This window comes from Mastomys coucha, unplaced genomic scaffold (genome assembly GCF_008632895.1).
Source record: "Mastomys coucha isolate ucsf_1 unplaced genomic scaffold, UCSF_Mcou_1 pScaffold22, whole genome shotgun sequence".
NCBI classification, from domain to species: Eukaryota; Metazoa; Chordata; class Mammalia; order Rodentia; family Muridae; genus Mastomys; species Mastomys coucha.
In genome coordinates, this window is record NW_022196905.1 from 100,222,760 (window position 1) to 100,238,312 (window position 15,553).

A 15,553-nucleotide genomic window follows, 5' to 3' on the forward strand; every position below is an offset into this window, starting at 1 on the left:
TATTTTGTTTTTTAGGATTGTGTATTCATCAAACAAAAGCATAAAAAACTATGAAGAGGAAATTCTTAAAAAAATGAAAGTGGGAAGCGTAATGCCAGAAAAGGGGCTGGACGTCAGCCTCCAGCAGTGTAGAACTTCGTCTGACTGTTTTCTTGGGAAACGCAAAATTCCAGAGGATATTACTGGTGGAAGTGACAGCTTTATTTCCAAGGGTGAGATGTTTGTTGGATTTTCATAAAACTTTATAGCCCTGGGCTTAGATATATTCTGAAATAGAGAAGAGCATGCTGTGGAGCTGTTCTATCAGGCCTTGTTTCTTTTAAGGGGCCTGGAGAAGGGAAGCGGTCCTGCAACACCTTCCTGTTTCCCCGAGTAATTACTGCAAATACAGTTACGTATAGTTCCTCATTGTCTCTCCAAGTATGTCAGCCTCAGTACTGCTGCCTCCCTCCATTTAGTGTGTTCCAACAAGAAGAGAAGTTTTAGTATACAGAAAGCTAGTTCCAACATAGCATAGATATTCCTCAAACTACCAGGAAACACAAAAGTTGCCACAGCATGAAAACTTTGTCTTGAGGCATTTAAAAAAGAATATAATCTTATAAAAATGATAATCAGTTTTACTGGTTAAATGGTTAAGAAACACATAAATTGTTCATAATGTTCATTGTACATAAATACTACAGAGCATGTGTTATTGCATCTTGAAAATGACTTTTCTTATGGAAATAGGCACCAAATGTTTGTAGATTGAAAGTTAATTATTAATTCATAGAAAATGGAGATTAGTTAGATAGACAGACATTCCAACAGGAACCTGAGACCTTTGGATCAGACAGTAGACCTTATATTATTCATTGACCACCTTGGTGCCATTTAATTGACGTTAAATCCATGAGACACTGTAGTGAGGCCTCATGTTACCATGCCTGCGCAGTGAAATTGCACTACAGAAAAACCAGCAACACTCCCACCAAACTAAGAAATGCCAAGGGTTTACACATAGGACATGATTGTGTAATATCTTATTACTAGTGTTTTATGAGGATCAACAGCCAAGCTGATTGAATCTCGGTTAGAATTTGCTCTTATTATATTCATAACACCTAATTATGAATAAATGAGTAGATAGTCTTGATTTTTGAAGTAGGCCTGTTCATTTGTTTAATCTCATTTAGTCTTTCAGAACTCTAAGAAGCAATTACAAACTGATTTTGTTATTTTATACCCAGTGATTATAAGGGACAAAAGGCCCACAGAAGAATGGACAAGTTAGTGTCTGATAGCTAGTTGTCCTGCTGACAGAGAGCTCTGCCAGGGTCACACAAGAGTTCTTTACCGTGGCCAGTGAACCCTGAAATCCCCTACACTCTGAGATATAGTCCCATTAATTGCTTGATGTTTTCCCCAAAGAAGTGTGCTCTGACGCAGTGTTTTCTGTACTAGCTCCTTACTCCTGAGATGCCAATCCAGTCATTATCATAGCTTTTCATTGAGGACCTACTTGTGTTACATTTAAACATAAAAGTAAAGGAGACAGTGGTCCTGCTATCTCTAGTTGGAGATAGTCAGGTTGGTACAGGTTGTTCAGATAATACAGATAGAGCACATATAACCTGAACTACATGTCCAGAGAAAGTTGCATGGTGCAGGCAATTTCTTTTGCTGTTGTTTTGTTTTACTCTAGGGATCAATATTAGTTTACACTGTTAAGCAAGTAGTCTAATGCTAAGTATGTCTCCAGTCCTGTTCACCAAGTTGCCAGGCCTTGAACTTACCCTGAAGCCCACGAAAGCCTTATGCTTACCATCTTCCTGCCTTAACAGGAATTACTGGCCTATGCAGGCCTGCACCATCAGGCTCTTCCGGAATATGCTTTGGTTGAATCCCAAAGGAAAAAAATTAATGGAGCAAAACTACTTAAGGGAATGATAGTCTAGGGCAAAATACAGGACTGCCTGCCTAGAAGCAGAGGAAAAGTGGGACATGGGCTTATTTATTTATAATGGGAACAGAGACCGCTAAGGTACAGGCAGGATGCAATTAGAGACTTGAGCTTGTGAGAGTCACACAGGAAGGGTAACTATGTTTGTCCAAAGTAGAGTAGTTATGAGAGAGTGAAAGGCTTGCTGGAAATGTATTTATATCTTGTTATTCACAGGGGATTGGTTCCAGGGCCTTCTGTCACCCAGGACACCAAAGCCTGTTGATGCTTACATCCTCTATATGAAGAGCATATATGTATGATTTCTACATCTTCTGTATGCTTATTTTTCTAGGTTACTGAGACTACATAATACAGTGTAAATAGTTCTTACATTGTGCTTTTTAGGGAGTAATTACAAGAAAAAAACCAGTCAGTGCTTGTTCAACTCACTTGTAACCACAGTCTTAACTATATAGTATGTTAATTTGAGCACAGTGAGCTAATGTGCACATGCCAATGAATGCTGGTTATCTTGAAGATTTGTGAATTGACTGGAGGTTTCATTTGCATGGGAATCAGGGTACTGCTTATTATTTGACAAATTCAAGTGTTCCTGTTGAAACTTTTCTGGAATTCTGGAATTGTTTGTTCATGTGTATGTGCTTGCATGCATGCATGTGTGCGTGCAGAAGAAGCCAGAAGAGGGTGTCAGATCCACTGGAGTTAGAAGTGGTTGTAGACTACCTGATATCAGTGCTAGGCACTGAACCCTGGTCCTCTGGAGGAGCTTCTGGTGCAATTATTTTAACTTGCTTTGTTTCCTTCCTTTTTTCTTTCTTTGTGAGATGTGTATGTTTGTTTGTTTTGGTGAAGATGGTGTTAGAGCATGAGCCCAAGACATTTCTTTCTTTGTGAGTTTTATTTTTGTTTTTTATTTATTGGCAGTGGTGCTAGGGAATGTGTGCAGGGCCTTGCTTGTGTAGGCAGGTGTACTGCTATTGAGCTGTGCCCTGCACTGCCCAGAGGCTAGACTAGTTTAGTCTTTCTAGAAATTACCACCTGGTCATCTGGGGGAAGCTCCCTAATCTTTGACAAAGAAACCAAAACCATCCAGTGGAAAAAAAGACAGCATATTCAACAATGGTGCTGGTTCAAGTCTTGGTGGTCGGCTTGTAGAAGAACGTAAATTGGTCCATTCTTACATCCTTGTATAAAGCTCAGGTCCAAGTGTTTCAAAGACCTCCACATAAAGCCAGATACACTGAATCTATTAGAAGAGACAGTGGGAAGAGCCTCGAGCACAGGAGCACAGGGGAAAGTTTCCTGAATAGCTCAGGCTCTAAGATCAACAGTTGACAAATGGGACCTCAAAAAACTGCAAAGCTTCTATAAGGCAAAGGACACTGTCAATAGGACAAAACAACAACCTACAGATTGGAAAAAGATCTTTACCAACCCTACATCTGAAGAAGTTAGATTCCAGAGAACCAAATAACCCTATTGAAAAATGGGGAACAGAGCTAAACAGAGAATTCTCAACCGAGGAATGTCAAATGGCCGAGAAGCACCTAAAGAAATGATCAACATTCTTAGTCAGAGAAATGCAAATCAAAACAACCCTGAGATTCCACCTCACACCAGTCAGAATGGCTAGGATAAAAAATTCAGGTGACAGCAGATGCTGGCGAGGTTGTGGAGAAAGAGGAACGCTCTTCAGTTGCTGGTGGGATTGCAAGCTGGTACAACCACTCTGGAAATCAGTCTGGTGGTTTCTCAGGAAACTGGAAATAGTTTTACCTGAAGACTCAGCTATACCACTTCTGGGCATATACCCAAAAGATGCTCCAACATAATACGGGTAGTTCTGAACTGCTCTGTTGGTGCCTGGATCTGAACCCAGGCTCTACAAGAGCAGCAAGTGCTCTTAGCCATTTAGCTGTCTCTCCAGCCCCCAAAGGGTTGAACTGACTAGATTGTGCTCTGGATGCTCAGTTGAAAGTAGACTGTAAGGATCAAGTTGGATCTGGGTAGAGCAGTTGATGTGCTGAGTGGTGGCTGGATTATTATATGGAGAGTGGTCCACATAATTCTTTCATTGTAGTTTGTACTGAATGAACTTGATTAGTAGAAATCTGTTAAGTAACTAGTCCTCAGCAGATATGGTTTATTAAAATACAATTTTGAGAAGAAGTAAATTTAGCTGAGTTTTGTTTAATAAGGAACAGTTAGTGAGTCAGACAGCACCCAGAAGCAAACTGGGCGGTTCTTAGAGAGAGATGAGAAAGGGAGGCCTGGCGAGTTAGTCCTGAGAGGAGCTAACAGGAAGTTGCCCTTCAAAAGTCTTTATTAGGAGAAGGTGCTGAGACCATGGGAGTCACTGTCAGGCCTTAAGGTAGAAAAGCATTAAAACCACAAGCAACATAAATGGGGTCAGAAACAGCAAGGAGCTTCTCTGTAAAGCCCTGAGAGAGAGTTTCCTGAAAGGGATGGCATCAAGCGGTGTGAGAGAGCCACTGTGACAGGCAGAGAAGTGCTGTGAACAAAGGAAATACCAGACTTTGTCAGTTTTTAGGGGCTGGTAGGAACTTTCGCACTGTGTATTTTGGGGTGTAATAGCCTAATATGACAGGACAGAGGAGCCAGGCACCATGGATCAGCGGCTCAGTTACTTTTCAGTTGCTGTGGTAGAATACCCTGCAAACGGTTTATTTCAGATTTATTTGGCATACTGCCCCTCAATATGGGGAGGCATGGCAGAGGGCCTAATGCCAGCCTCTCAGGAAACAGAATGACTGTATTTCATCTGTGCATAGGAAGTGAGGCCAGGCTATGAAGCGTCAGAGCTTGTCACCAGTGATGTACTTCTTCCAGCAAGGCCACCCCTTCTAAAGGTTACATAATATTCGCAACACACCAACTAGGGGTCGGGGGTTCAAATGCATGAGCCTGGGGTGGGGATGGAGGAATATGACACACACATTTCATAGTCAAACCATAGAAGCTGGATACTAGTTAGATCACAGCACACCAAGGGAAAGAGCTGCAGGGACAGACCCAAGACCTAACCTGGAGCATGGAGATCAAGTACAGAAAGAGCACGACTGGCTACAGCTACACCTTGCCTTCTTTGGCCCTAGTCTGATCAGTTGGCTGCTTATGATTGGGTTAGGTTTGGCTGCATTACCAAAAACACATACTTTAAGTTAGGTTTTACTTGCCAAGTGAGATGGCAGTTCATGATGTGGGACCTCAAAGTATGGAAATAGTCTTGGGTCATATTTGATTTAGTACAGAGATATACCAGTGATCTCTATCATATCTGTGAAGTATGATAAAAAATTTATTTTACTTTCATTAGTTTTTTCTTTTATTATGTATATATTTATTATTATATTTTACTTTTACCTGAAAGGTGAATCTTTGGAAGAAGTTTTTTTAAATCCTTATTTCTCTATATGTCATCATGTCTTCATTCTATTTATAGTGCTGACTTCACAGTAAGCACTTCACATTTTCTGTTAATTTCCATTGCCTACATGTCATGCTAGCCATAGGTTCATGAGGTAGCATAGGCTACAAGAAAATGTCTGGGATAATCAATTTGTTACGAGAAAGATGGGAGAGTGGAGCTAGAGAAATGGCTCAGTGGTTAAGAGTGCCTGATGCAGAGGACCTGAGGTCGTTTCCCAGCACACACGTCTTGTGGCTCAGAACCACCTGCAGCCCCAGATCCTGGTGGCCCCTGCCACACACATGCGCATGAGCACATCCACCCCCCATCCCCCCCACATGCCTGCGCACACGTGTGCAGACACAAAAAGATTCCCTTAGGTTTATGGTTTGGGGGGTCTTCACCTTTCCTCTGGTACCCACAGTGGACCGAGCACACTGGGCAGAAGCAGAGGAGGAAGAGGAGGTGCTGATCAGTTGGCCGAGGGACTGCCTTGCATGCAAGAAGTCCTGGGTTTAATTCCCAGTGCTACACAAACTACATGGTGACTTAATCCTGTAAGCCTAGCAGACTGGAACTTAGAGGCAGGAGAATCATGAGTGAATGTCATTTATATCTGTGTAGCTAGTTTGAGGCCAGGGTCTGACAATTCATTTCAGGTGACGGAAGCACTTCTCACTTGTTCCCACACTGTCAGTGTCCACAGTCTCTCTAGTAGAACTACAGCATATTCTAGGCCTTTTACAGATGGACCTCTGGAGGCCAGTCAGTGTCCAAGCAATGGCTTAGGAGGCAAGGAACATCAATAGTGCAGACATGTCTCTTGCTAATGCAGTTAGTCATGAAGTTTATTATTGATATATAGTATTGTCATATATGAATATATTTCAAGGTATATTTAATTAATACATATTTCAAAAATAGGAAATATATGTGATTTTAAAGTTTTTACTTTATTTTCAATTTGCTGCTTAAGTATTCTAGGTAATTGAGAAAATTATGAAGAAACCTCTTGCAAGCATTAGAAAATGAAATTTGAGGATGTCTAAAGGAGCTGCTTTTTTGTCTTTTAAAGATGGTTATGACCTGGAGCCTGCATCTCAACTAGGAGAAGACTTGTTGAGGCTTTACATGAATCGGTATTATCCTGACATTGATATTTGTGTTGATGGAAAAAGCTTCAAAGCTCACAGGTAGGGAGACTGATTGATTTGGTGTTGTGACATTGGTTCAGAGAAGAGTGAGAGGTTTTACAGCCACAGTTCCTGCAGACACAGGGCTCCACAGCGGCTGTTCAGGGTCAGAAGCTGGCCATCAGATAGGCTTCTAACCTGCAGGCTCACATATGCACAAGTTCCAGTCTAAGCAGATCTGCTCAGATCCACGTGAACCTAAGATTTCATCACAGAAGAAAGTGTTCTGCCTAAAATAGGTTTAAAACTCATGGTACCAGAAAATGTAGTTAAATGCAGTTTTAGTTTTATGGGCATTATAGTAATATTTGTATCAATATAATAATAAACATGTAATAAAATAATTTCTACATGAATAGCATATATTGTATTGAATGCACTTTGGCTCAAATTTTGTGATTCTAAATAGAGGATGCTTATGAATAACATTGACTAGGAGGTCTGATGCTACATTGTACTTAGAAAAATATTTCGTGCTTTAGACTTGACTGCTGAGATAGCTCAGGCTTTTTAGATTTCAAATTAAAGCCTACTCATTGTTTTGCTCATGTTCTTTTGGTTGTCAAGTACCTAAAATCTGCTTAACAGAAGAAAAAAATTAACAAGAAATAGAAATTGTTTGTTGAAACTGGAGGGAAAGAAACAAAGGCAGGTTTCAACTGTGTATGAGAACTAGCCAGAAGTCTGAGGGACCAGACAGTTCTCCCTCCACATTTCAAATAGGAAGGTTGATAGGAAATTCCTCTGTGTGCACCTATAGAGGGAGAAGCAGACTTTGCAGTGGTGTGTGTGTGTGTGTGTGTATGTGTGTGTATCTGCCTGTCTATATTTTGCCAACACTATTTTAAAATTTTACTTCATTTTGTACCCAGTTTTTTCTTGAGGCCAAATGAGCACTGAAGTTGTGTTTATGAAACCCCAAAACTTCCCCTGTCACAGAGGAAAGGCAGAGCCTCGTGACCATGAATATTTGCAGTTTGTCCTCAGTACTTACATGTGGCCATTCCCTTTTGTGCCATAGCCTGGACTAAGTTTAGTTCTCTGAGTGGACTAAGAGAGTAATTTCAGGAGCCAGAACTAGAATATTAGGTTTTTGAATCACCAAGTAGGCACTAGGAGCTGAACTTGGGTCCTCTGGGAGAGCAGCAAGTGCTCTTAAGCATCAAGCTGTCTCTCCAGACAGAGCTTCGCAACCTGCTAACTCAGTGACCCTTTAATGCAATTCCTCATGCTGTGCTGACCCCAATCATAAAATTACTTTGCACTACTTCATTCCTGCAATTTGTCTGCTGTTATGAATCATAATATAAATATTTTTGGAGATAAAGGTTTGCCAAAGAGTTCGTGACCCCCAGATTGAGAGCCACCGCCATAGAGCATTAGATCTGGTTTTCATTTATGGTTAGTTTTTTTCACCTTGCGGTAAAAAGGAAATCTGGATTAATAGAAAAGCAATTTCCTAAGGAAATATTCTAAAATATGACCTATTTTACTACCTTGTTTTACATATTATGATAGTAAATTTTGCATCATGTTATCTTTCTGGTTCAAGTTTGAACGTTTAGTTCAAAGTAATTCTGTTAGGTTCAAAGAATTGAGATAAATAACTCAGAAAACACGTATTTGTGAGGAAGCCATATTTTTATCTCTGTCCTTATTTATCCCTTATTTATGCTCTAGTCAGAAGTGAAGGGAATTTTACTAAGGCTGGGGGGTAGCAGGTAAGCCTGTGGTCTTGGAGGTCTTACTCGTTGCTCAGGTTCTCTTTCTGACACTGCTCTCAGTGCTAAGCGGCACACTGCTGCTGATTATGGAGCACAGCTGCATCAGTCTCCTGCCTCGACACCACTTGATTAGCTCATGAATCCTGTCTACGTATTGAGCATTTCTATTTACTCATATTTCCTCCTGGCACCTCAAGGCTACACCTCAATGGCTACTCCCAAACAACCACTCTGTTGCTGACCTCCCATTTTAAAATGTCATTTATTTTAATGTTTATAAGACAAACTGAATGTTATATTTTGAAGGTAATTTATTTTCTGAGTCACATTATTAAGATTCTATCATATTGCCTTATTAAAAAATCAAAGTAGGGATTCCTAATTTTAGCTTCATGACACTCAGAATCTGTTATTTTCTTCTTATCAGTGTTTGGTATTATATTACTAGACATGCGTTCTTGAATTGTAATATTGTCCAATCCTTCTTTAAGATTAATAAGTTCTACAGTACCAGAAGCTCAGTGTGTCACTCTGTGCCAGGCCATTACCTATGCACCTATGCATACATTAGGTGAAAGCCTTTCAGAGTAGTAGGCTTTAGTGAGTTAGTTGTTCTTTCTGAATTTGTATTCTGATTTCACCATTTATTAATAATAGTGGGGAAGTTCTTTAATCTCTCGAGTCTCAATTTCTTCATTTGTAAAAGTAAAAGTAGTAATAGTAGTAAGTATAGAACAAGAGGCAGTGTGAACTGAATCAGATATTCACAAAACACACACCTTTGTGTGGCTAGCATATTGTAGCACTTTGAACCAAGTGTTAGCTGCTCTATGTCCACACTAGATGTCTGGAGAAGCACAGCATTGTCTGGGACACCTTCCTCTCTACAGCAGACTACGGGGATGCTACAAGACAAAGAAGATGTAAGGTGCCCATATTTATTTGGTTCTTCATAGAATAAATTTGCTATTCCCTGTATTTACAGGGTTCATACTCAATGACACATTTATATATATTTAGTGAACTAATTATAGAATTTCTCATTACAAAAGAAGGTCATTAACATCTTAGTATTAACTATTTTATTAATGGTGGTTTGTCAACATGAGAGGTTTAAAATAATACTAGGATAGGCAAGCAATAGACGAAAAGAGGGGAAATCCTTGGTGCTACTAGCCTTTGAGGAGGTTGTGAAGGGGAAACTAAAAGCAAAAAGAGGCACTAGGTATCTGAAACAAAGGAGGCATGCAGACCAGAGACTCTGCTGAGCTCCGCTTCAAGCTCCCAGGTACCCTCTGGAAAACTTGCTGCCACACTGAGCTGAATGCACCTGCCCAGCAGGTCATTTTCTACTTAGCCTTTCCTTTGTCTTAAGTTTGTACCTTCCGGAAAAATAAATTTGGCTAAGTAATGAATTCCAGTGTGATTTTTACCTCCAGTGTAAAAGTGAACTGTAGATAATACTGCTCATGTTTAAGGAAGGAAGCTTTGAGCTTTCCTGGTCATACTCTCTTCAATCCGATGGAGATGATGAAGGAGAACACCAGGGATCTCAGAGCAACAACAGTTTAAATGTTTGGAGGGGAACAGGCAGAAATGTGGCCCTCTGTCCTACCCAATAAAGCTCTGTAAAATTTTTAAAAAGAAGTTTGTACCTTCCAAAATTTACTTGAGTATATTCCCATATATCCATCCCATTTGGATTGTCATTTTGATGCCATAAATTGATAAGTACTGTATAATCCAGCAATGTGTAGAATATAAAAAGTTGTCATTCCAGGGGCATCTGAGGTGGGTGCTCTGGAAATATGATTAAGGAAGGGGCACTTAAAGCCTGCTGTTGAGTTTAGTTTACAATATAAAGTGTAATGAAAAGTGCTGAGATGTAGCCAGTACCACACTCAGATGAATTCACCAAGGTTTTAACCCATTTTTCATTTTAGAGAAATTTGAGCTAGAAATCATGATAATTACATGTATCATTCTTGCAAGAAAGAAGAGCCCCAATGAGTGTATCGTTTTTAAAAAAAGATTGGCTCTATAGTGAAAGGCAAAAAGTGTGAGGGACTTTTTTGGAGATGCTGTGGATGGAACCCAGAGCTCTGCCACTGAGCTGCCTTCTCCACCCTGCATGTTCATGCCACATAATTGTCTGTGATGGCTATGATGTGCACAGCTTGTTTTAAAATCCTGATAGTTTTAATTAGTTTAGTTTAGGTTTTTTTTTTGTCAGAGTTTCTCTGTGTAGCCCAGGCTGCTCTGGAACTTTCTCTGTAGAGCAAGTTGGCTTTAAACTCATAGAGATCCTCCTGCCTTTCCTCCCCAGTGTTGGGATTAAGAGTCATGTGCCACTACTGCTCAGCTAGTTTTGATTAATCAGCTGTGAATTTGGCTATATTGTATCATTAGATAGGGCATTTATTTTACTTTACAATTTAACGTCAACAGGCTGTCCCATGAAAGCTGCAATCAAAAGATAATTCTCTAAAATATTTGTTACAAAGTAGGGTGCATAATGGTGATGTCTTCAGAAAGTATCTACACACTTCTGGGTTTGAGCCTTAATCAGTTATGTGGAGCTAAATAAAGCAAGGTCTACTTTTTCCCCACCTCCCTCCCTCAAAGCAGGAGGACTTAAAAGTTATCTCCTTGAGAGCCCCCTCTGAGTAATCCAGGCCACTGTTCCGCATGGAGTAGTGAATCTAGTTCAGCTAACATTAGGAAGTGTGGACTAGCATTGCACTGAAGCAGCAGCAAGGGGAAGTGAGGGCATCTGGATACAGCCCGAAGCAGCATTGTCAGTTCAGATCAAATTTAGTCAAAAGAAGAAAATAGTTTCTGACATGTTGGAAACTAAAAAGGATGTTTCAAAGATTCTTAATACACCATGCATTCATGGCACTGTTAACTGGAGGCAGATGTCCTAATTAAAAAGGAGTCTTTTCTAAGTTTCTATTTTAAGGTCAGAGTAATCACTTATGCCTTAGACGCTTTTGATGCTTTCTCTGAAGAGAGCTAGCATGCTGTGAGAATTCAAGTCTTGTGATGCAGATGCAGGATTATATTAGATTGCAGGAGGTATGCATATTGAATATGAGAGAGCATGGGGGAGGCCGGAGAAGCCCAGGGGTGCTGGACTCCAGTGCTGAGCTGACCTTGGAAGAAGGAATGGCCTGTGTGCACCTTAGGCTGCTACATGTGTGTGTGGATGTCCCCACAAGGCTCTTAGAAAATGTCCAAAGCCTGTTGCCCAGGCAGTTAGAGGCACCTTTCTCCTCCATTCTGCTCAGCTGTGGCAAGAATGACTGACTCATGAGGAGATGGTCTTGGGATCTGTGTGCCTTAGATTTCAGAGTGCTGTTACACAGGTCAGGGGTCAGAGGCGTTGTCTTGACTGTCCACACCAAAGTCATGACATGCCATTCATTTGTGTAACTTTACAGTGAGGCTTGGCCAGATAAACGGTATCCGTAGAACATTAGAATTCTAATGGTATTGTTCATTAAAGCTTTTTGATGCATTGGGCATGGTGGTGGATTGGGCTTGGTGGTATATATCTAATTGCAGCACTCAGGTGGCTGAGGCAGGAAAGTTACCAGGTGTTTGTATCCCATCCCAACCAGCCAGTTGAAGATAAACCTAAGAAACGTAGTCAAACCCATCTCAAAAACTATTCTGGGGGCTGGAGAGATGGCTCAGCGGTTAAGAGCCCTGACTGTTCTTCCAAAGGTCCTGAGTTCAAATTCCAGTAACCACGTGGTGGCTCACAACCACCCATAATGAGATCTGATGCCCTCTTCTGATGCGTCTGAAGACAGCTATAGTGTACTTATGTATAATAACAAATAAATAAATAAATGAATAAATAAAATTAAAAAAAAACTATTCTGTAACAGTTGTTCAATGTGCACTCATAGACTGTGCGTGCTGCTGAGACCAAGATCCATAAGGGATAAGGGTGACACACACAGAGTAGAGCAGTGCACACACAGGTCTCACAGTGAGATTACTGTAGGAGAATAGGCTGCCAGGGCAGGCATCCTGAAGGACTGTCCAGTACACTGCTAACCTTGGTCATCTCTACAGGACTGGGGTTGAAGTAAAAAGGGGCCAGTGAGGAACTTAAGACCTCATTTATACAGTTCAGTGCTGAGCTTTTACAGACGTCTTACAATTTAAAATCTTGTTTTCGACTTTCCTTGCTTTAGGAAGGAATCACTAACTATGTTTGTAATCTGTCCATGTAGACTCAGTCATACTTTACAGACTCTACCTTTATCCTATCTTAAGCTTTTGTTTTTCTTATTTGAGATAAAGTCCTGCTCTGTAATCCTGGCTGGCTGATCTGAATTCTTCAAGAGGACTGGCCTCAACCTTGTCTCTCTTTTTGTTTCTGCCTTCCTAATGCTTATGTTACAGGCATGTAACAGGGTTTCTCTGTATAGACCTGGCTGTCCTGGAACTCACTCTGTAGACCAGGCTGGCCTCGAACTCAGAAATCCTCCTGCCTCTGCCTCCCAAGTGCTGGGATTAAAGGCGTGCGCCACCACTGCCTGGCTAAAGCAGAGTTCAGTGATTTGATCCTATGAGTCTCTTTTCTTCTATTTTCTTTCTTTCCCTCTGTGTGCGTGTGTGTGTGTGTTTGTGTGTGTGTGTGTGTGTGTGTGTGTGTGCGCGCGCGCGCGCGCGCGCGTTGCATTTTCTTACACATGTGGTTCCTGTAGATACACTTGAAAAGGTCAGAAGTCAACCTTGACTATCTTCCTCTGTTGCCATCCACCTTCTATTCTTTTAAAATTACATTTATTAGTGTGTATGTGCATGTGAGCATGCCATGGCAAGTTGATAGAGATCAGAAGACAGTCTGTGAGAGTCAAGTCTCTCCTTCTACCATGTCAGTCCCAGAGATTGAATTAAGGTCATTCAAGCTTGGCAACAGTGTCTTTACCTGCTGAGCCATCTTGTCATTCCTCCACCTTGTATTTTGAGACAGGTCTCTCACTGAAACCTGGAACTTTCCATTTTAAGTAGACAGGCTGGCCTGCAAAGCATACAGTATATCTGCTTATATCTCCCCAGCCCTCTAAATACTCCAGTTTACTAATGTGCTCCACTGTGTATGGCCAGAAGAGGGCGTAAGACCCCTAGGACTGAAGTTATAGATGGTTGTGAACCACCACGTGGGTGCTGGGAACCAAACCTAGGTCCTCGAGAAGAGCAGCCAGTGCTCCTAACCACTGAGCCGTCTCCACAGAAAGTGTGGGTGCTGGGAATCCTAGCACAGGCCTTACACGTGCATGCCAAGTACTTTATCCATTGAGCCTTCATCTCAGTATCTTTTCCCAAGAGAGAATTTAAAAGCTAAAGGTTTTCTTCTGGTCAGTGCCTTAGCCAAGGGACACAATTTTTGTTTTGTGCTAGGGACTTGTTTTGGGTTTTGAGATGGGGTCTCATTTTGTAGCCCTGACTGGCCTGGAACTCACAGAGACCCATCTGCCTTTCTCTTGAGTGATGGGATTAAAGGTGTGTGTCACTGGATCTGATGATACATTGTATTTTTTTTAACTTAAACCTAATTTTAACTTTAAACCTAATTTTTAAAAGTTCTTCTTTACCAATGAACTATGTTTAGCTGCCACGAATTAGGGAATTTTTCACTATAATTCCATCACTGATTTCTAGTTTAGGTCCATTGCAGTCATAGAACAGACACTATTCAGTTGAGTTAAATATAAACACTCTTCTGATAGCACAGAATGTCTGTCTTAGTGAAAATGCTACTGTTCTTGAAAGAGTTATATATTGTGCTTTTTGTCCTCTCAAAAATCTCTCTCCATGGCTGGCAGATGGCTCAGTAGTGGCTCATAACCACCTGTGGGGATCCAGTGCCCTCTTTTCAGGCACAGCACATACATGATGCACAGACATGCATGCAGACACCCTCCCTCCCTCCACACACTGACTTCTAGTCTGTTGGTCTGCGCTGCCCTTACATCCACACCACAATAGGTTGATGATTGCTGATTTCTATTAAATAACATTGTGTTGTTTGAAATTATGCCTTCTATTTTTTCATTTTTTTTCTTTTTCTTGTTGCTTGTTTGATGTCCTGCGTGTGTACTAAAAACACTTGATGAATCTAGAATTAAGGTAAAAAGTTAAGTTAATAGACTCTGAGTTTGTCCATAATGTTTTGTGTAAGTTTAGTATACAAGTCTTGAATGTTTTTTGGTTTTTGTTTTGTTGTTGTTTTAGCTACAATTGTTCCTATTTTTTTGACCCCTTTTGATATTAGTAGAGTGGAATTTTTACACACACACACACATACACACACACACATTGTTCATTATTATACTGTTTTATTTCTGGATGTTTTCTTGCCATTTTTTGATACTTTACTGAAAGTTTACACTGTGACCTATGTCCTAATTAATGTTTCTATTGCTGCGATGAAACACTGTGACCAGAGCAACTTGGGGGGGGGAGTTGTTCGCTTACACTTCCACAGCACTGTTCATCACTGAAGGAAATCAGGACAGGAATTCAAACAGGACAGGAACCCTGAGGCAGGAGCTGATGCAGAGGCCATGGAGGGTGCAGCTTACTGACTTGCTCCAGCCTGCTTTCTTATAGAATGCAGGACCACAGTCCAGGAGTGGCTCCACTAACAATGGACAGGGCCATCTCACATCAATTACTATTAAGAAAATGCCCTACAGGTTTGTCTATAACCCAGTCTTACAGAGACATTTTCTCAGTTGAGGTTTTCTCCTATACAGTGACTCTAGCTTGTGTCATATTGACATGAAACTAGCCAACACTGACATGTGACTCTTGGGTGATATTTTAATATAGATAATTCTTCTCTTGCTTATAGGTGGCAGGTAGACTTGATCACTTTGTGTTGTCATTTTTTGTTTTTAGCTATTATATTGGGTTCTTCCAAGCCCCTAACACTAGGTAGGCGAGAAAGAAGGTTAGAGGGGAAAGGTGATATAGACCTCTTTAGACTGATTCCTGCTGATTAGGGGTTTCAGGTTCCTAGGGGCAAGTCCAACTGTCATTGTCTGAATATTTCCAAACAGCAATCTAGCAAACCAGCAAAACAGAAGGCCAGCAATAGCAAACATAGCAGCAGGGGAAGGAGCTGTAACAGCAGGGGGAGGAGCAGCAGCAGGGGGAGGAGCTGTAACAGCAGGGGGAGGAGCAGCAGTAGCAGTGGGGAGGAGCAGCAGCAGGAGGAGGAGTAGCAGGAGCA

At 41.1% G+C, this 15,553-nt stretch overlaps 1 protein-coding gene across 9 annotated transcripts in view; it reads left to right on the forward strand.

Annotated features, from left to right (window-relative positions):
* Nucleotides 1-15,553, forward strand: part of LOC116068068 (BTB/POZ domain-containing protein 8) — an 87,151-nt gene that overhangs the window by 15,792 nt on the left and 55,806 nt on the right. For all 9 annotated transcript variants that reach the window (XM_031337189.1, XM_031337190.1, XM_031337191.1 and 6 more), the window contains 2 exons: nt 16-212; nt 6,454-6,571. In XM_031337189.1, the coding sequence (XP_031193049.1) occupies nt 16-212; nt 6,454-6,571 (315 nt within the window). The remainder of the gene's footprint in view (nt 1-15; nt 213-6,453; nt 6,572-15,553) is intronic.